This window comes from Myotis nattereri (assembly GCF_964212035.1).
Source record: "Myotis nattereri genome assembly, chromosome: 4".
Taxonomy (NCBI): Eukaryota; Metazoa; Chordata; class Mammalia; order Chiroptera; family Vespertilionidae; genus Myotis; species Myotis nattereri.
In genome coordinates, this window is record NC_138079.1 from 14923568 (window position 1) to 14946067 (window position 22500).

Genomic DNA, 22500 nt, shown 5'->3' on the forward strand with positions numbered 1-22500 from the left:
TAATAGAAGCTTATTTCATAAATAGCAATATTTATTAGATAGTAGCATAAAAGTATTTTTAAAGCCTTTGTGAATTGGTAGTATTGGGGGGAAGTCGCATAAATACACTTTGACTTGGAGTTTGCTGTACCTGTAGTTACCAAGCCTGGGGGCGGGGGGGGGGGGTGGTTGACCCAATCATCTGTGTTATAAGAACTGTCATTGGTGACTATTTATGCAAAACCAGGGTTGAGAACACTTGCTCTGTATTCTTCTTAATGAATGGATAACGTATTTGTGAAATCTGAAACCTTTAGAAGAATTTTTAGTGACATAACCAATGTCAGTATCATTTTTGCTATATAATCTCCTCCTTCACATCTTCATACTTTACCAGATGTAAACCCTTTCAAAACTCAAAGATGTGTAAATTCTGAAAATGCATTATTATAAGTCAGGATATACCCATACACAAACAGAAGCACAAAAATTTAATGACAATATAAAATAAACATCTACTTTATCCAAATTATGAATTCATAAGTTTTCTATCCAAAACATGTAACTGAAAATAATCTGACTAACAATGTCAAAAAAAGTTTTACAGATGGCTTATCTAATAAGGATTCTGCCTTACACTATAGTATGTAATTATAATCTAATTATCAGTAATATACTCTAGGATATATTGGTAGTAATAAAATAATATCCCTTATCATGAATTAAAGAGAAATTATCTGAAATATTATTTCCAAGGAAAACTTAAAATATTATAATCCTGAGTCTAATAAAAATCCCTTCTATGCAATTTTAATAAATTGTCGTCTTCAAGTTAATATTCTAAGATGGCTGCTCCCAAACTTTATGCGAATGAATATCTTTTAAAAATGTCATGAATCCCCAAAGTGAAAAAATTTAATGTTATTTATTCAGTCACTGTTCAGTGGGGTTATTGATTCACCTGGGTCTTGCAATTACTCCACAACCTAAGGGTTGGAAATCACAGATCTCCCGTGATTAGAAGAGCACTGAAAAAACCTGTAAGGGGCCATCAGGGTTTGCATGTCCCAGAGCATTCAACGATCTCCCATAAATGGTAGCATTAAAGTGCAATTACACCCTGCGGTCTGCAGAAAAATCAGCAGGCACTCTACCTGAACAACACTAAAGGATCCGCTTTGTCTTTACACAAAGGAAAGACTCCAATCATACCTCCAGAATAGGACTCCAATCCAGGATAGAAGAACTCATGAAAACCATTCCATTCCTTGAGACGGTAGCAGGAGAAGCATTGTCAATGTTATGAGGCTCAAAAATAATCTTGCAGTTTGGAGCCATGGGAATCCGATCGCCATTGGCAAGGGTTAGAGTTTTGTTATCATCCAAAACAGAATTCAGATTTTCAATCCAGATGGCATCGACTGGACCATCAAGAACTATCCAGATATGCTCCCCTAGAATATACAAGCAAAGGTGTGGGGGGGGGGGAGGGGGAGAGCATACATACACAAATGTTGCCCTTAATGAGTCTCTTTAAACAGCAATCAAACACCTAAACTGAATAATTTGTTCCTGGCTGGTGTGGCTCAGTTGGTTGAGCGTCAACCCCTGCACCAAGAGGTCACTGGTTCAATTCCAGGCCCAGGGCACATGCCTGGCTTTCAGACTCAATCCCTAGTTGGGGGGGGGGGTGCAGGAGGTAGCCAATCAATGGATGGATGTTTCTATCTCTTCCTCTCCCTTCCTCTCTCTCTAAAATCAATAAAAACATATTATACTTATACATATATAATCTGAATAATTTATTAATTCAGTATAGACTTCATTTTGTATATACATAATTTTCTCTCCAAAGAAGCCCACTTCCTCCCGTGATTTTATTGGAGAATTAGGTTTTTGTTATTAGGCTGTACTTAACTAAGAACAACATTTTTAAAATACTCAGTGAAAATAGTTACGGTAAAATCACTTTATTAAATACTATCAATATTCCTTAACAACTTTTTCTATCTTTTTTATTCTAAGATATTAGAGGAATACAGGAACATTTTTTCAAAAAGAAAATAATTCCCTTCTTAACCAAAAAATAAGGGGGAGAAGGAATGAAAGAGGTTTTAAATACACTAATCAATAGTACTTCAACATTCACAGATATTATACAGATTTATGACTTCTTAGCCTTGACTAAGATATTATATGGAGAACACAGTTTTTCTACTAATTTTAAAGAGACACCAAGAACTTTACTTAGAAAGTAAAGTCAAAAAATAGTATTATAATTCATCTTCTACCTTTCTTAGCTCTCAATGTTTTCCTCCAAAGAGTAGAAAATATCCCATCAGTCCAGTCGTTCGTGGCCACGTCGAGCCGACCAAACATCTGTGGGGCCGTAATCGCTTTGGGGTTCATCCTCATTTCCCGGTGTGGTTTTCCACAATCTAGACCAAGTAAATCCACATTTTAAACAACTCAGGTGTACAGTGAACCGTCATTATGCAACATTGCACTAATTTGCAGTGTAGAGTCAGCAGGTGTTCAAAATATGAAAATCCAAAATTGCATTGAAAACATGCCTTAACTGAATTTCCAAGTTGTCATAATTAGCCTCATATTTTATTGATTAAATTGCATTTGTTTTTACCTTCTGTAAAAGAAAACTACATATTACATAAGAGGAGAAAAAGGACACCATGTTGGGATTGATGAACAAATTAATGTAATCTGGAAATTCTTCAAATTTCACAGCTCAAAAACCTTTTGGTTTATGGTGTACTAGATTACATCTTATATATGACATATCACCTAAAAGTGGTTTCTGTATGTACATTACCAGCTTTCATTTGCTGGGATGTGTTCTTGCTCATTTGGGGGGGGGGGGGGAAAGAAAAAGCTAAACTAATATGTTGCAGGAATCAAAAACTTTCTTTTGTGGCCAACCTCAAAAAGGATATTTGAATCTTTCAAACCCTAAAACTACTCTTAAATATGCTGATTCTATATGTAAGGGACTGTGGTTGATAAGCAGAAAAGTGACAAAGTTTAAAGTATAAAACCATAAAAATAGATACTAAAATATTATACACTGTGTGAGAGGTTGACACAGGCCAACATACGGTACACATATGTGCACATTTAAAAGGGTATTACATTAAAACCTACTTAGAAAATTAGACCAGAGTTCTCTTTTTTCAAAATCACAAAAATAATCAGGTAATTATTTGCAGTATTTTATGATGCTGAAGTTCAACTTAGTCACAATTCAGCTTTTGCAATAAATGATATCCATAAGACTAGCAACGCTTTTTCTTTATAATCTAATCACACTTTACAAAAGGCCAGCAAACTCTTGACATGTGTGAGAGAGTCATAGGTGAGGTCCAGACTTGGTCTGTTACCCATGCAAGAGAAACTATCAAAAATTACTTCATTAAGGTAGAATTATATCATTTTCATTTAGAATATCATAATATTTTTTTGTGAAAGCACTAAGAAAAAGCATTAAGGGAAAAAAATGTTTAACTTTCAAAATGTTGGTTAAAGTAGTCCTCTAAATCAGCGGTCCTCAACATGTGGGTCGCGACCTCTGAAAATTCATCCTGCATATCAGATATTTACATTACGATTCATAACAGTAGCAAAATTACAGTTATGAAGTAGCAACGAAAATAATTTTATGGTTGGGGGTCACCACAACATGAGAAACTATATTAAAGGGTCTAGGCATTAGGAAGATTGAGAACCACTGCAATTCTCCCCTTAGGCATTTCTTGAGTGTCCTGATCACTCCACTTTCATGGCCTCTGCCGTGGAGTAGGCACCCTTTTCTTGCTGTCACCTTCTTATGGACATCAGACCACCCACCTGTTCCTCAGTTTACTCTCTACTCGGCCAGCAGATGGTCTTCTACACACAGGGTCGACCACACCACTCCCCAGCTCAATGGCTTCCCATAACCTACAGCATAAAACCTAGATATTGAGTATGACTTACAAAACTCCTCATGCCACATCTACAGTACTAATTTGAAATCCCCTGGAAGCAAAGCCAGGGACAAGAACATGGGTGCTGAGAGTTGGTGGGTAGTCAGGGGAAAGAGAGAATGAGATGGGAAAGGAGAGGCGTCAACGTATTAAGCATAATTGGAAAGGGAGAAGGGTACACTGCTGAGCTGGTCACAGAAACAATGTCCCTCTAAAAGGCACCGGGTGGAATATCTGCCATCAACTGTTCTCCCCCATTGGTTGAGGGTATGGCTGCCTTATACATTAATTCTCACCGACCCCTATTTCCAGGCTGAGCCAGGTCCATAGCTTCAAGGAAAGTCATGAAGCTGAAAAACTGGGAGAAACCTCTGGTGTTGAGGGGAGAAACTGTCCAATGGCCACATCTATAGCAGGGTCAGGCCAAAGGGACAGCATTGGCACCAATAGCAGCTGCTGTACCTCCTCATCTCCCCCACTTCCGCCCACACACAATTGCATTCTCTTCGTGTCAATGGACTTCCTTGGGTATATCCTGCAGTCCCAGTCCCTTCTTCCTGCAGAGTCTTCCTTGCGCTAAGGATGCCTCTTATCCACCTGCTACCCAGCCTCCCAACCTCAGATGCAGTAGCACCTGCTCGGTAAGCCCTCCCATAATTCCTTGGAAAAGATTCTGCTGTCCTTCACCTCTGCTCACAAAGTCCTTATCCAAATTTTCCTCATAGTTATGCCAAGTTGACTGTTAAGAATCTGTGCCTGTGTCTATAACTCGTTACACTGTAAGCTCCATGTCGATTTTTTTTTCATACCTGTTCTCCCATTTCTAGTGCAGAACCTAGCAAAACCTCCAAGTATTTTTTAATGAAAAAATAATGGGGAATAAGGGAACAAATAACATACATGGGTCTTGCACTTCTTCAGTAGAAGGTCAGCCCAATTATCTTCTCAATCTCTTGGATAATTAAAGTTTTCAGCAAGAAACAATGTTTTACTTAAGATAACAAACGTTTGCCAACCTATTAAAACTAAGAACAGGATAATAAACAGGAAATACGAAAACCAAGCACAAGCTAATAAACAGCAAATAGTCTAATGATCAATTCAACTTTGCAAAGAGCTTTTCCAACATCAGTGATGCCACACGAATTATCCAAACACATTATCCATAATGTATCTGTACGGTTTAATATTTAGCGCTCACTTTGTTCATGTCCTTGTACCAGGTGCACCTGTAGTTAACAGAAGGCGGTTTTATAACAACAACAAAGGTATTAAGCATAATTTGAAAGGGAGAACACATCATTTTAAAGCTATGTGAAAATCCCAACTATTAACCGCACACTGAAAACCACGGGATAAGCCCTGCAGGTGTGAGCTCCGTTTTGGTGGAGTTAGGTGCTAGCTGAGAGCATAGTCCTGTGTCCATGTGAAAAACCAATAGATAGAACTTTGATGCACAGAATTCACTTCATCCCACAGCTGAGAAAACTGAGACTAAATCTAACGTGTGCAGGACCCTAGAATAAATACAGGCAATTCCCAGCAACCAGCAACTCAGTATCAGCGTACTGGGGTTCCAACCCGCACCTTTCCCTGTGGGGCCCGGTCTGATGGATTCCCACAACCAAAGTTCTGTGAAATTTTGGAATTCAACTCTGGCACAGCTAAGGGCTGCTGATAGATACTCTTAGGAAGAGAGTCATCAATGTCCAATCAGAACCAGAGAATACAAGAATAATCATGAACATGGCAATGACCATTATCCCCAGGTGACCTCAGGCTAGGGACTTCGATGTGAGGCTTAGGGATATCTGGAAATTAAGTGCATTTGTTTAACTTTCCAAGAAAAATATCTGCTTCCAGGTGGAAAATTAGTTTATATGTATAGTTAACAAATGTCATGGGAATTTAAGTCTTGCTTGGATCAATTAGCCTATGGTAAATTGTTTTCATATATGTCATTCTGCTTAAAGTCAGTTTCCAAGCGAGGACTTACTGCACGTGGGACCTAAAAAAGCCAAATTCACAGAAACACAGAGTGGTGATTCCTAGGAGTTGGGGGCGGGGGGTGGAAGTGGGGAGACATTAGTCAAAGATACAAACTTCCAGTTATTAGATTAACAAATTTGGGAATCTGATGTATAGCATGTGATTACAGCTAATAATATCGCATCATATACTTGAATGTTGCTAAGAGAGTAGATCTTAAATGTTCTCACCACAAAAAAAGGATTCGGAACTATGTATGTGATGGAACTATTAGCTAATACTATAGTGTTAATCATTTTGCAATTTATAAATGAATCCAATCAACACTTTGTACACCTTAAGCTTACACAATGGTATGTGTCAATTATATCTCAGTAAAGATGGAAAGAAATGTTTTCCCCCGGTAGTCCATTAATGTAATATGTTCTCTCTCAAATGTACCCAATTGTCAGTAAAGCAGCATTCTCTCCTATAAAAATATATTCATGTATCTACCTTTGTTTCCTCTTGGGGAATTTAAATGTGCCACAACTATTTAAATGTGTCACCCAGAGCAATGCAGCTCGGCTGCCCCGTACCTGTCATGGCTTTCATCAGGCTGTGGATGCAGGTGGTTTTCCCTGCTCCGCTAGGCCCCAGGGTCATCATTCCATGCCGCACTCTCTGTGTTTCAAACAGCTGGATGACTTTCAGTTTCCAAGGAGGATGGCTGATTAAACCAGCTTCTTCCACCTGAAAACATAACAAAAACCCTACAGTGAGCCACATCAACAACAAGCCGGGCTTACCAATGTGCTCGAAATAAGCACAGAACATGGAGTGGGGGTGGGGGGGTGGGTAGAGAAATGGGGAGCTACTGTTTAGTAAGTATGCAGTTTCATTCTAGAAAATGAAAAAAGGTCTGGAGATGGATGGTGGTGATGTTTACACAATAATAAGACTGTACTGAATACCATTAAACTGTCCACTTAAAGTGGAGAAAAGGTAAATTTTATATTATATATTTTATCACAATAAAAATATATATTGCATAAAAGAATATATGTACACAACAAAAAGCAGGCTAAATATAATCAAATGTTATAGCAAGCTAATAAGAAACATCTGCATTTGTCTTTGGGAGTTGAATGCATTTATATTAACATTTTATTAAATGTACATCTTAAGAGCAACTGAAGAATAAAGGCTCAAGTATGAAATGTATTTTAAATGTTTAATTTAAAAGATAACATTTAATTACTGGAAAAATGTCTAGCACACCAGGATGACTGAAATTCCATATCAACGCCAAGCTCTTTGTAAGTCCACTGGGGAGTCTTTATCAAGTGCATGTACGGAAGTTACTCTGTGCCAAGCTATCCTAAGTTTAATCTTCATAACAATAATATGATATTGGTACTATGGATATCTTCATTTTACAGATAAGGAAACTGAGGCACAAGGCGATGAAGTAACTTGACCAAGATTAATATTTGTAAAGTTATGAGGTGGGGATTTGAGCTCCACAGCCCATGCTCTTAACTAGAACCCTAGGCTTAAATGTACTATAAATAATGCTTTTATTTTTACGTAAATAATTTTGATTAATCATCGTGTGCCACTTTACACTATGTATATACTCCAGATTTTTCGCATGCTACAAAGTACTAATGCAACTCACCTTACAAATTACTTTACACTTAGCTTTTTAGGTAATGCTACAGTAAGTTAGGCCATTTGATAAAGAAACCATTTGTAAAACGAATTTCATTCTTACCTGGTTAAAAAAAAGATTAAAACTTTTATATATTGATTTTTAAAGCAAAATATCTATTTAATGCTACCATATTTCACTTTTATTGCAAATATCTTCAAGGAATTTAAATGTGTTTTATAAATATGAGCTAATCACCATTTCTATGAAATTTTCCCCCCAGCTCTTCTTCCTAGGAGAGGAAACTGAGGCACAAGGTTTACATAATTCACCTCCATTCTTAGGAGACTATAAAAAGTTAAAGCTGTACAGGTATCATGGGAAATCTAGGCACCTAATGATATAGATATGCAGCAGACTCCCTCAGAGCCCCAGGAAGGAATCACAAGTGACTATGGGAGGGAGAGATGATATCTGCGGGGCCACATGAGGTCACTGCATATGACACCGACAGAGCCACACCGGCAGGGCAGGCATCAGCCAGCCCTGCCAGCCCTGCTGGCCCATCGCTTCTCATTTTGGAATCTGGTTTCCATCAGTACCGGGGCCGCTAGCAAGTGGCCACTGGACGTGTGGTTGTGCAACGGCAGGAAGAGCTCTATCCTGGGGTGCAACAGCCTCTCTTAAAACTGTCGTCACAGCCAACCCGTCTTAGGCCAACAAATAGAATTTACACATTCTGAGGTTTGTTTTACTCTATTCCTTGAAAATATAATCAAGTAATCCTTGTACATGAACAGCAGAAATCGCTATTGTGCAAATTACATAGCAGTTTTTATTGAAATTGAATGTAGTTATTCTATGTTACTATAGTCATTAGCAATAAATATTAAAATATACTCTGATCACATCCACTCACAAAAACAGCAGTCACAGCCCCGGGTGTTGTTCTTGGAACCTACAGACTTGGGCCGCACTAGCGGCCTGAAACCCAGGTGAGACAGACTGGGTACTTGATGCCCTGTGAAATGTATTACCTGTCTATCAATTGCCACCTCCAGTTCAGGGTAGCCTGCCTTGTCCAGAAGAATATTTGGGAAGAGATCTTCAATCAAACTCAAAAATAAGGGTTCATCCTCATCGATCTCAAAAAGAAAAGAAAGGGAAATCAGACCCACAATTTTGGCATAATCATAGCAACAACCAGGTACACTGATGGTGCCTGACCCCGCCCAGATCATTTCATCATAACCATTAATAAATAAATACCACCTCTTTGAAGTTAAGAGATGTTTCCCATAAGTTATGAATTATTTTTAGAAAAGGAAGGAGAGCCCTAACCGGTTTGGCTCAGTGGATAGAGTGTCGGCCTGCGGACTCAAGGGTCCCAGGTTCGAGTCCAGTCAAGGGCATGTACCTTGGTTGTGGGCACATCCCCAGTAGGGAGTGTGCAGGAGGCAGCTGATAGATGTTTCTCTCTCATCGATGTTTCTAATTCTCTATCCCTCTCCCTTCCTCTCTGAAAAAAAAATCAATAAAATATATTTTTTTAAAAAAAGAAAGAAAAGGAAGGAGAGGAAAGGGAGAAAGAAGAGTAAAAACGGAAGAAAATAGAAGGAAATTAAATGTGGTCTACACGACAACTTTCTTATGAAATAATCAGCTTGGGGCATTGCTACATAGTCTAAAATTTCTAACTTAAATTAAAAAGAATTTTAATGAGAGATAGTAGCAAATTCATGAATTAGAATTTGGTTCATACTTTTATTTTGAAATAAAAAATATCATTCTGTCACCTGTACATAGATCCACTGATAGTGGAAAACTGAATATCAGTCTCTACCACAAAATGAAATGTACAAAATTATTACACACTTGTAAAATTTACATACAATTTTCTGCCGGGCTCTACAGACTTTAAGAAAAGTGAGATTTTAGCTCTAAAACACAAAATGACTCAAAGTTTTTGAAAACATAACCTGTGGGGTTTTTTTTAACCCATTTATATTCTATTGGAATAGGTATATGTTAGATTAGACATGAGTTAGTACAAAAAGAACTGAAAAGTGTAATTTGAAGTTGTGTTCTCCAGCACTTTATCTGATAATTAGGCATTTTAAATTGAGCATTTTAAATAAATATTTCTACATCTCATTTGTGCTTAGTTAGTTGAACTGATATTTAAGTGAGCGGAACTTTCCATCTGTGAATCGTACCAGTTTGGAAAGATTCATGTCTCGTAGGACGCGCATGACGATCGTGGACTCTGTATCTGTGGGGTTGGCTCTTTTTGCTGCTCCCAATGTTCGCAGGACTGACAGAATGTTGCGCAAACCAAAATCATAATGTACCTGAAAATTGTAAGGTATGCCAGGCTTATTTTCAATATGAACTTACACACGGAAGCTATACCAATCTGACCACATAACGAATAAAATGCTGATGTGCCTTTAGAGAACATGTACAGTTAGTGGAGAAATACATTTTTATCAAGATATTTTTGACCAAATAGAGAATACCCAAGAGTCCTTTCCTGTACCATTATTAATTTAAGCCCATAGATCAGAATTAATAGCTATATCTTGACAGGGAGAGAGGCATAAATTTCCTCTTAGAGTACACACATCCCCTTGGGCTTCTTCTTAATCAGTCATCCATAAGAATATGTCCTCATATCTCTAAAGCTAAAATTCTGAACCAGAATTAAACTGAGACCTCAGTTATGACCATCATATGCACTGGTAAGTAAACAGGCAGGGGTATTAAGAAGAAAGTAAAGTAGCTACATTCCAGGATTACCTACAGGGGAGAAGAATAAGAACAAATCAGAAGCTAAGCCCCCAGCTTTATTATTGCCTTAATATATATTTTAAAAACTCAATCATGCCAAATTTTAGTACATATCTATAATAATAAAAGCACAATATGCTAATTAGACCAGACAGCAGAACATCCTTCCGGACATCCTTCCAGACAAAGCCGCTGCAGCTGCAAGGGCCGAGGACACGCAGCCATGGAAGCCGGCAGCAGCGGAGGGGTGATGGGGGTGGCACCTTCACCTGATCAGCCCAGTCGCCTCCCGCAGAGGGAAGCCCGAGTGCAGCTCCCTCCAGGGAGTGGGCCTAAGCCGCCAGTAGGACATCCCCTGAGGGTTCCCGGACTGTGAGAGGGGGCAGGCCGGGCTGAGGGATGCCCCCTCCAGTGCACAAATTTTCATGCACCAGGCCTCTAGTAAAATGAATAATTAAAAACTAATTTTTTAATCACTATGGATACTATGGCAGTTCCTCAAAAAATTAAAAGTAGAACTATCATATTATTCAGTAATCCCATTCTGGGTATATATCCAAAGAATTGAAAGCAAGATCTCAAAGAACTATGTGTACAACCATGTTCATAGCAACACTATTCACAGTACCCAAGTGGTAGAAGCAACCCAAATACCTATGAAGTGATGAGTGGATAAAGAACATGTGGGATATACATCCACCATAAAAGAGGAAGCAAATCCTGCCACATGCTACACATGGATGAGCCTTGAGGACATTATACTCAGTAAAATAAACCAGGCACCAAAAGACAGAAACTGTTTGGTTTCACTTATATGAGGTATCTAAAGTAGTCAAATGCACACAAACAGAAAGTAGAATGGTAGGTACTAGGGGCTGGGACAAGGGAAAGAGAGGAGCTGTTTAAAGAGTACAGAGTTTCAGTTTTGCAAGATGAAAAATTTCTGGAAATCTGCTTCACAGTTTTGTGCATATACATAACACTACTGAACTGTACACTTAAAATGGTTAAGATATCACATGATCTCACTTATATGTGGAATCTAATGGACAAAATAAACTGACAAACAAAATAAATCCAGAGTCATGGAAGCATGGAATAGAGAGAAAGGGGGGGAAAGGGAAAAGATTAAACAGAGAACTTATATGCATATATGCATAACCCATGGTCACAGACAATAGTGTTGTGAAGGCCTGGGGAGGGGGTAGGAGAGGCGAGCAGGGAAGAGGGGGTCAATTGGGGGGGCATCTGTAATACTTTCAATAATAAAGATAAATTATATATATATATATATATATATATATATATATATATATATATATATACTAGTATAGATATAGATGATAGATAGATGATAGATAGATAGATAGATAGATAGATAGATAGATAGATAGATAGATAGATATAGATATATATTCTGCCATTGACAATAGTAAAAAATAAAATGGTTAAGCTGGTAAGTTTAATGTTTCATGTTTTTTACCACAAACACACAAAAAAATACCTATAGGAAAACAAAACACAAAACCAAAACAAGTATCTGCTAAGGAACCTGGGAGCAGTGTGCATCATTTAGTACTAATCATTTGGAAGATAAATAAATAACAAAGTAAGGGCTACAGGAGTGCAGAAAGATTGAAGTACTGAGAAGAAGAGAGCAGGAGTCGGTGATGTGGGAATTTCTCTACATAGTAAAAAATATTTCTTTTACACAGAAAAGATAAGAATGAGTGAGTGAAGTCTGTAATAAACAGAAGAAACCAAGAATGGTGGTGGCAAAAATAGGGTCCGTCTAACCAGGAAAGCTCAATAGCCAGGATTAGAAGGCTCTGTCTGTGCTTGAACACTCATAAGGAAAGAACTTTTGAGTGAGAATATAAATTGTAAGTAAAAACAAATAAATTCAAAAAAGTTTGGAATAGAGGCCAGAGTGAGGAGAGGGATCAAAGAGTTACATATGTTAGGAGTGCTATTCAGTTTATTTTTATGTTTATTACAATATATAATTATTCAGCACATGCTTTTAGTAATTTTTACTTATATAGTCTATAAATTTATGATATGATCCCTGCCTCCTGGTCTTTGTACCTTTGTGTGATCTTACCCCTTGAGTGTAGGCAGGACCTGTGATTTGCTTCTAACCAATAGAAAACAGCAAAGGTGACAGGTTGCATACGGTTACATGTACATGATTATGTGGTCACATTACATAAGATTTGTGATGGTTAATTTTATGTGTCAGCTTGACTCGGTCATGAAATGCTCAGCGAGCTGATTAAACATTATTTCTGGTGAGGGTGTTTCTGAAAGAGATTAACATTTGACTTTATGGACTAAGTACAGTAGATGGCCCTCCCCAGTGTAGGCGGGCACCATCCAACCCATTGAAGACTGCAGGAACCCATTGGATTCACCTTCTTCATCTGCCTGACTGCTGAGTTGGGTTATCTACCTCCTGCCCTCAGTAACTCCTAGTTTCTGGTCTTCAGACTGAGATTGGAATCTACACCATCAACCCTTCAAACTATACCTACAGCCTTTCTGGGCCACCTCTTGTAGACAGCATATCAGGGGCCTTTCCAGCTTCCATAACTGTGTGAGGCAATGCCTTATAATAAATCTTTTTATATAGAAACATATATACCCTATGGTTCTGCTTCTATGAAGAATCCTGACTAATATAAGATTGTAGCACTCATCTTGCTAGAGCCTCTTTCCCGTGCTGACCTGGAAAAAGCAAATGGCCATGTTGAAGAAACCCAGGTAGCAAAGAATGGCACACAGCCTGTGGGGACTGAAAGTGGCCTTCTCCAGCCAACAGCCAGAAAGAATCCCTCAAGGAAAAGCATTCTGCCAACAACTAGAGTGAGTTTGGGAGTAGATCTGTCCCCAGTCAAGCATCAGATGAAACCACAGCCCCAGCCAACACCTGACTGCAGCCTTGTTTGACTTTAAACAGAGGACCCAACCAAGTTGTGCCAGGACTCCTGACCCACAGAAAGTGTGAGATAGTAAATACATATTGTTCTTCCTATAGTAATTTTGTGGACATTATGACACAGCAATAGTTAACTAATACAGAAGTAATAAATGATTAATTGTGTGCCTCTTAACTCTGAAATCCCATGAAGTCAGAATCTGCTACTCCAAACAGTGCAGGAAATTGGCAAAGAAGTTAATACAGACAAATAGCAAAGCTTGGCCAAATACTTGAATGAGCTTGAAAGTGAAAAGAGTACATGACTGAAAGGTTGCTGAAACCCATAAGAACACATAACACATATTATGATAAATGTATAGGTGGTGTAAAGAGAAAATATTAATATCTATAATCAGTCCAGATAGTACTTACTTCATTTCTATGTCATAAACATTAATTTCTTTAAATGTACTTCTTAATAAGACTATGCATACAAAATTATTTTTATAATATATAACTTTCTACTTTATATCAATAAGGTATCTGTCAACAACCCTAGCCTACAATTTTTCAAAATGAAAACATTTCACTGAATAGGAAAATGAAACTTGCATACATAGAAAAACTTCAGAATGTCACACCTGCTTAGAAAGCTGCTCTTCACATAGCTTGTAGAGCGTGAAAAACTTCCTGGCCAAAACAATGTTGTCAATGAAGCCACAGCTAGCCAACTTCACCCTTATGATAATCTGACGGTCAGGGACCATCATGGCCACAGAGCGGAAGTTAATCTTCAAGTTTTCGGGGAGTTCTTGCCGCCCAGCATAGCCAGGATTCTACACAAAATAAAACCCTAGGATGAATGATATGATCATGGGGCAAGCAGCATACATCAGTAGGACATTAAAAGATCCATTATGTACACACCACAAATCTGGAATGACAACCAGAGAATTCATTTACCTATTTCCCTCTCCTTTTCCCTGAAGAGATTAACTGGTGAGTTGTTAATATGAGCTTTAACTCCAAAGGCTTTCAACCAGGAGTGAAAGTTACAATCCCAGTTTCCATTCATGGAAAGTAGGTGCCATATGACCAAGGAGATATACGAAACCTGTGACAAGAGGCAGAAATTCAGTAGAGCTTCCTTACCATGGTTAGAAAAAGTCCAAATTCAGGGTTCATAGTCACTCTATCTCCATCAGTAAAAATAAAAGATGTCTTATGCTCCTTTTTGCATGTCAAAATAATGGAAATTTGCTGGGCTGCAACTGAGAGAACTGGTAGATCGATACGGTTAAATTCATCAAAACAACCCCAGGATCCAGACTGTGCCAGTCCTTAGCAAGGAAACAGAATGGAATGGAAAATACAATTAGTATGCAATTTTTGGAAAGCCAAGGAAAAGAACATTACGCAGCTGCCAAGACAAGCCAGATATAAGCTGGTTGCAAACATAAAGCGGAACAAACAGATCATGCATAGAGTGCCCGCAAAATAGCTCACAGTATGGCATTTTCTCTGTAAGCACCCAACCTGCAGTGATAAAGAAGCATTATGAAAGGCCAGTGGCATTGACAGTTGATCCACTCAACACTGCTAAAATTCAGATTTTCCAAAAAGAGTTACAACGTGTAACAATGACCCCAAAATGAAGCCAATTATTGAAATATAAATCTTAACCTATTCCACCTTAACGGAAATTTCTCATCAGATAAAATAAAAGAAAAACATAACCTTCACCTTTAAAAATCCGTCCAAGCCCTCGGAAATCCATCTGGTCCGAACAGTTGAAAACCACAACATATTTCCCAAGACATCGTCCCATATCCTTGGTGGTTTCTGTTTTGCCGGTTCCTGCAGGTCCAGCGGGGGCTCCTCCCATGCTCATTCCCAGAGCCTGGGCCAACGTGATGTAACACCTTGAGGGGTAGAGACAGCACTGGAACCAAAGCACTGCATCTAGAACATATTCTGAAACACCGCAGTGAAATGAAACCCGAGCAAGATTTAAAGAAGAATAAAGAGGAGGAGGAGGAGGAGGAGGAGGAGGAGGAGGAGGAGGAGGAGGAGGAGGAGGAGGAGGAGGAGGAGTTGGAGGAGGAGGAGGAGAAGGAGGAGGTGAAGGAGGAGAAGGAGGAGGTGAAGGAGGAGAAGGAGGAGGTGAAGGAGGAGGAGGAGGAGGAGGAGGAGGAGGAGGAGGAGGAGGAGGAGGAGGAGGAGGAGGAGGAGGGGAAAGAAGAAAGAAGAAAGAAGAAGACCCAGGCCATTGTCCCCACATAACATTTCCAAAGCTGCCTTCTAAAATGCACGTATCCTATGGCTATTACATGCATTAAGGAAAAAGAAAGGGGTGGTCTATGGTCAAATAAGTTTGAAAACTCTTTAAAAGGTTAAACAGCTTTTCTTATGATAATGTAATTGAGAGTGTCCAAGTATGAAAAACAGTACCCAGCAATTCCAGAACTAATGTTTCAACTTCTTCACAGACCTACCACTCCTGAAAAATAGTATTCTAGGAAACAGATTGGGAACCATTAAAGTAGAGCAACCCCGTTTTGAATGTGAGTTCATCATTTGATGTAGCTGGGGGCCAGTGGTCACATGAGATGTAAATCACACACTGCTAAATGACCACATCTTCACTCCATTTCTGGGAGCATACTAGTATACGCAGGACTAAATCTCTAGGACGTGACCTCCAGAGATAAGCAAAAATCTCTCAGAGCATCTTCATATGTATGTTTACATGCATGCACACACTCTCCCCAGAACATCCTACATGTATGTGGAGCTCGCTCTAGCCTTTCCCTGCTTTCCTTTCCAGTCTCTTTGCTACTTTCAAAAATGTCATCACTCATGAATGGTGATGTAGTGCCCTTCCACAGCTCCATTAGTTTTCTGCCTCCCCACCAGGCTGCTGTAAGCTCTCTGCTATCAGAAGTGTTTCATTTAAGTGTCATGAATGAACGAAATGCACAGAAGAAACCGTCTAAACAGGTAACAGTGCTGCTACATCAAACGTTTATGTTTTGTCTAATAATAGTTGCAATCTAATAGCCCAGAGGTTCATTCTGTGAAAACAGCTGATACGCAGCTTCAGCTTCTACTTAGGCCAAATATTGATTTTTATGCACAACCACTGTGTCCAAAATTAATATTCAGTGCATCCCTGAACAGAGCATATACAAGTGGCTGATGCCACCCAGTTTAAATTAGACTAAGTGAATTACAGAGTATTAGCTATGAAAGTACCCTTGGAGGGAGCCTGGTTCATCTTATAGATGAGGAAACTGAGTCCCGGGAAATTGCCTGCAGATCTAGCTAACACAGCTGGTAAATAACAGGCAGGGGACAGAACTAAACTCCAGATGTGCAACCCAATGTCCTCCCCACCACTTTTCACCTGCACTGGCACTCCAATATTTTTCTGCTAAAAAAAAATCTTAATTGTCTTTGTAACCACAAGAGATGTCACAGTCCCTAAGGCAGTCCTTAAGACCCAGGTGATTTGCACCTATGGACACATGGCCATTAATTCCCTTTCTTGCCTATTTTGATGCCCACAGAGGTCATTTGAACTATGCCTCTGTAAGACTGATAGCAATAGAATCAAAGCCTGTCTCAAACACAAACCTAAACCCCATGTGCAGACACACCTGTAAGGCAAAGAATACTGAATTTCAAAGCCTTTGACATAAAAGAGCTTATAAACTATAAAAGGACATTAAGCAGAAATCCCCTGAGCAAATTGTCGATGGGCGGGGGGGCGAGGAGGGAGGTTGTGGAATCACAGAATCCTCCCATCACCTGTCTGTGAGTGGAGTTATGACAAGCCTGTCAGTGCAGCCTAAAAATTCATTCTGGTATATGAAAGCCACATCTGTGATGTGAATCATCATCTTGTCAGAATCTTCGTTAAAATAAAATCTGCACTGTTTCAGCCACTCAAAGTCTGTAGGGCTCTTGATATGCATCTGACACTGAAATGCAAAAGGTATTGGTTAAAACTGGGATGAGAACCATATATTAAATGTGCACATTAGCATTCATGTATATCATAATGTGAAGTCAACTGAACTCAAAGACTACCTAACTAGGTCGGACATGTCAACTATAACCACTATCCAACCCACTCATCTATTGATCAGCAAAATAAAAGATACTTTAGAATACATGGGCATGGAAGATTCAAGAGAAACCTCTCATTGTGTTCCACAAATTAAAGAGCATGATATATTTTAATAGTAAGATATTCATTTCTTAAATTTCACCCTTAAATGTCCAATACCACAGTCCTAACCATGAAATACAGACAATGAAAATATTTTTTGGTGTTCAAAGACAGAACTAAACTCATCTCTTGTGATTATGACAAAGTACATTGTTGGTTTTATTTAAATCCATTAAATATTTTTCCTAGGATTGGCAGAGGGCAAAAATGTCTAATGGCAGGTCATTGCTCAGCAATACGTCTGAAACTTTTAGCCAAAATTTTGAACCACTTTAATCATTTTTCTTTGACAAATAGGAAATCTAAAATTACCCTGAACCCTTTATTTCTCAGAGAGGCAAAGAGAGTGCTTAAATATTAAGAGATTAACACACAACAGCTTGAATGTGCTGTCATTATTTCCATTATATTAGAACCAATCTTTCATAATCTTTTTTACATAATGGAGTGAGACATGATCCAGAAAATTATTATGAAAATAAGAGCTTTCTGCCTCTTATCTAATGTCCTATTTTATAGTAGAGGACAAATTTCATGTCTTTTCACATTTCCTACTTTCAAGAGCTGCTAAACTCTTTTCCACCCTGTTCTCTTTTAAAGGCAAAAATCTGCATGACACCTGAATGTCACCATCTATATTAGAAAAGACCATTTGTGGTCAATGACATAAAATGTAGCAGAACTTGTTAAAGATTTGATTTACCAAAAGCCTTAAAGAAAGTATTAACTGCTCTGCTAGCAATATTACTTATCAATTCTGTATCAAGAAACTAGTCATCCTTAACTGATATCTAAAAAGTACACAAGACAAATGAATACTTTTTAGGATGCTACATGACATTCTAGTATTTAAAATAATCGCCTAACAAAATCTAATTTCCTCAATAACATCTTAGCAATGACTATTGGAATATGGCTGAAATTTTGGCTAAAGACTGAAAAGAAAACCCGACAAACTCTCAATGTGAAGATGAGTTTTTGCCTGAATTTAACCTTTTCGTTCAATTCATAATTCCAGTGTGTCAGCACAGATAGTGTCTAGTATTTGCTCTTCTGTATATGCCACAGCATTCACAGAGCACTTACCAGGTCATCAAAGATATCCCTTTGGTGCACGTGAATAGTGATCAAAGTCTCATATTTAACTCGTTCCATGGAGCTCAGATCCTTGGTTGTAAGGTCTATCAATGTGTTCAGCAGCTCCAAAAAAGACTGATTGGTTTTCTGCATGATTTTTTTATCAAACTTGGCATTTCTAAGGGCTTCTTCTGAATCCCGTGTCCATATCATCTGAATTCCTAATAATCCAACCTATGGAAATAAAAAGGACTTCATGAGTGTATATGGAATATGAATAGAATTATTCACCTGAAACTTATATAATTTTATTAACCAACTAGAGGCCTGATGCACAAAATTTGTGCAAGAGTAGGCCTTCCTTCCCCTGGCTGCTGGCACCGGCTTCCCTCTGGCACCCAGGACCCGGGCCTCCCTCAGGCCACTGGCAGGGACCCAGGCTTCCCTCGCAGCCCTGGTTCCAACTGGAAGATCATCCAGAAGGTTGTTCAGTCTAATTAGCATATTATGCTTTTATTATTATAGGTGTCACTCTAATAAGTTCAATAAAAAAGATTAAAGAATTAAAAATAAAATTAAAAAACAAACAGAAATTACAGTGTAGTGAATAGTTGTGATTATACAAGTATGTCACCTTTGATTACATCAACTTTATATGTTTTATCAGAACCTAGGAAAACACTATTCATATTGTTTACCTGACAATTAAGTATGCATAGCCTCACAATATATCTATAATTTTTTTCTTATAACTTTAAGTCATTTATTGTTTAAGCGATAATTCTCCCTAGCTAGATTTTAAGTTACTGGCAGGGAAAGCATGCATCTTAAACCTGCTTTTCCCAAATTAACACACAGTTTATACATAGTAGATACTTGCAACATCTTTATTTATCACAATGACTAATAAAATATCGTTTTCTGAATTTTAATGCTGATATATATGTCTCATTTTTATGGTAAGGCATACATATACTCAGCCCATTTTTATGATTTATGTACTAAAGATATTCAGTAAGAAAAAACTTTAAAATTAAACAAAATATATAAACTATCTCTACAACACTCATATATGTATATATGCGCACATATATAACCAAATAATCTGTAATTGAAACCTTTAAGCTTATATATATTTATCAAATCCTTATAAAAATATTAATATTGGCCCAGAGTTAAATAGAAGCCAGTTGTGTCATTTACAATAGAAAATATATGAGCTCTAAAATGACTATTCTCTGAAAAAATACTTTCCAATTTCAACACACTGACCTGAGCAGGGAAGGAAGAAAGAAATTCAATCAGTTGAAAACTTGTTTCTTGAATATTTTCAGCTGCCTGGCGAATCACATGATGTAATGAGGACTGAGATTCCTCCAGGAGAGAATTGAGCCAAACTTCCACATTGCCCTCTGCCATCACAGGTTTATCCAATTCAATCGTCTCACCCTCTCGAGAGGAAATTGACAGAATGCGATCATAGATCTATGTTAGGAGCCAAAAAAAAATAGCTATATTCATATGAAGAATATATTCCTCCATTGCCCTCGTGTCAATGTTTTCCTTCCGACAGAAGCTAAGCTACAGATTATAACATAAAAGTCAAAATGTGACATAAAATCAATTTCAAAACAGTAAAAAAGAAGTTATCTGTGAAGCTAAAAGGGAATACTAAATCCATTCTAAATAGTCTATACTTGAGAGGGGAAAACTTGTTTTCTAAAAGAAATATTCAATACAAATGTAACAATCAAAAAATCTCTAGTTCCCCAAATGAAATGAAACTTCCTAAGAGATTGTCATCCACACCACGAGCTTATCAAGTTGACATTAGCAATGACCTGGCCAATATGATCAAGCAAACACCTTACAGGGTAACTTCAATCCTGTACGAAACAGTGTGCTCCTTACAGGAGCTCTTGGTTGCTCACAATGTTTTCTCCTCCAAACCCAGCTCCTCACTTACGTGAACCCGTTCCAAGGTTCTAAATATAAATTGGTATTTATAATTGTATAATATTTAGGACCCACAAAACCATAATCTGCCACTGGCTGTAGACACCTTATGGCAGAAATAACAACAAAAAATCAGTGCTATTTTTTTTTAAAGTAATTCCACTTCAAGCTCCATGCAGTATGGCATGATGAGGATAGCATGGTGTTTGAGGTTCTAAAAGACAGATTTGAATGATGCTCTGCCATTCACTGATCAGGCAATGTTGGAGGACACATCTCTGAGACTAAATCTCTTGCCTAAAATTAGACATTACAAATAATGCCTTCCTTACTTCCCTACTTCACTACCCACCTTCCTATTCATGCCAACTGGAGAAATATATATATAATGCAAACTATAAAATAAATGTGAATATGTACTGTTTTTCTTCATTAATAAGTGGTCTCAGATTTAGAACTGAATCCTAAATGTCAGCTTTAGAACTGTATTAATGAAGCCAATGAGTCTTAAATTTCAGGTCCTCTCACTTACGTGAACCCGTTCCAAGGTTCTAAATATAAATTGGTATTTATAATTGTATAATATTTAGGACCCACAAAACCATAATCTGCCACTGGCTGTAGACACCTTATGGCAGAAACAACAACAAAAAATCAGTGTTTTTTTTTTTAAAGTAATTGCTATGAGTAGCAGCTTTGGATGAGGAAATTTAAATTATCTTCAATGTACAATGAGAGTGTGAAAAGCTTCACCAAGCACCATGAAATTCTGGTGCTTTTACTGAAGGATTTAAGCAGAACATCAGAAAGAACTTCCTAGGTAATTCAATCCCTTCTTTCAACCCACGAGTCCAGTAGATTTACACAAACGTTGATTTAAAACCATTTCCATGTTTTCCTTTCCTCTCCTTCCACCCCCTTGGTCAAGACTTTATTGCAGCAGCTCAGCCTCTTCCATCCTGACCTTGCAGTCACTTCTGACACTGGTTTCCATGCTCCCCTCTATCCCAGCACCTACATGAGCCAGAGCATCCTTCTGAAACTCAAATCAGGTCACTGCCCTGCCCTGCATAAAAACCTCCCTTGTATCTTGTCACATTCACAATGGAGTAGAATGATATAATGTGATGCACTCGGCCTTCTGGAATCTGGTCCACCCTTTGCTCATCACTTCTGGCTGTGGGTTAAATTGTGACTCTCAGCCCCAAACTATATGTCAAAGCCCTAAGCCCCAGTACCTGTGACTGGGACCTTCTTTGGAAATATAATCAAGTTAAGATGAGGTCCTGGATAATGGTGGGCCCTAATCCAACCACTGGCGTCCTTAGAAAGAGAAGGAAACTTAGAGACAGACACACTGGGAGAATGTCGTGTGAGGACAAAGGCAGAGGTTGAAGTGATGTGTCTACAAGCCAAGCAGCACCAGGGTCTGACCACCACCAGAAACCAGGAGAGAGGCAGGGGCAGACTGTCCTCACAGCCTGCTGACATCTCAGTTCAGAACTGTGAGAGAACAGACTTGTGCTGTTCCAGTCCAGCAGAGCTGTGGGAGACGAATACACTCCCTCACACACCCACATTCCTGCCCACACCTCCACTTGCCCTTCCTTCTGACTGGGCCATGTGTCTGTCCCTTCTCTCCCTGCTTGACTATGTTCCACTCACCTTCAAAAAATCCGTTCAAACACCATCTTCTCCTGCACGAAGCCTCCCCCCACACCCCTTCCACCCAGGTGAGGGCTCCCTGACAAGTGTTTCTCTGATCCTTGTGCAGAATACCAGCACAGCAAGTCAAAAATTACCAAGAGTTTAATTTTAATGTCAAATTTCTCTTAATGTTGTGCTGCATAAAAACGACTTCAGTGCTATTTGTGATGCATTTCTCCTTGAAGCCCTGGCACATAGCAAGGGGCTTGAACTTCAATGACTGGCTTTTAACTGC

The 22500-nt window shown here is 38.5% G+C and overlaps 1 protein-coding gene across 1 annotated transcript in view; it reads right to left on the minus strand.

Moving 5' to 3' along the window:
- DNAH5 (dynein axonemal heavy chain 5) overlaps window positions 1-22500 on the minus strand; it is a 221782-nt gene that overhangs the window by 81670 nt on the left and 117612 nt on the right. Inside the window, exons 33-43 of the mRNA XM_081090544.1 lie at window positions 19875-20087; window positions 18612-18836; window positions 17102-17274; window positions 15035-15213; window positions 14444-14631; window positions 13933-14127; window positions 9798-9932; window positions 8619-8726; window positions 6527-6680; window positions 2271-2417; window positions 1192-1433 (exon numbers count right to left, since the gene is read on the minus strand). Coding sequence (XP_080946670.1) covers window positions 1192-1433; window positions 2271-2417; window positions 6527-6680; window positions 8619-8726; window positions 9798-9932; window positions 13933-14127; window positions 14444-14631; window positions 15035-15213; window positions 17102-17274; window positions 18612-18836; window positions 19875-20087 — 1959 coding nt within the window. The remainder of the gene's footprint in view (window positions 1-1191; window positions 1434-2270; window positions 2418-6526; window positions 6681-8618; window positions 8727-9797; window positions 9933-13932; window positions 14128-14443; window positions 14632-15034; window positions 15214-17101; window positions 17275-18611; window positions 18837-19874; window positions 20088-22500) is intronic.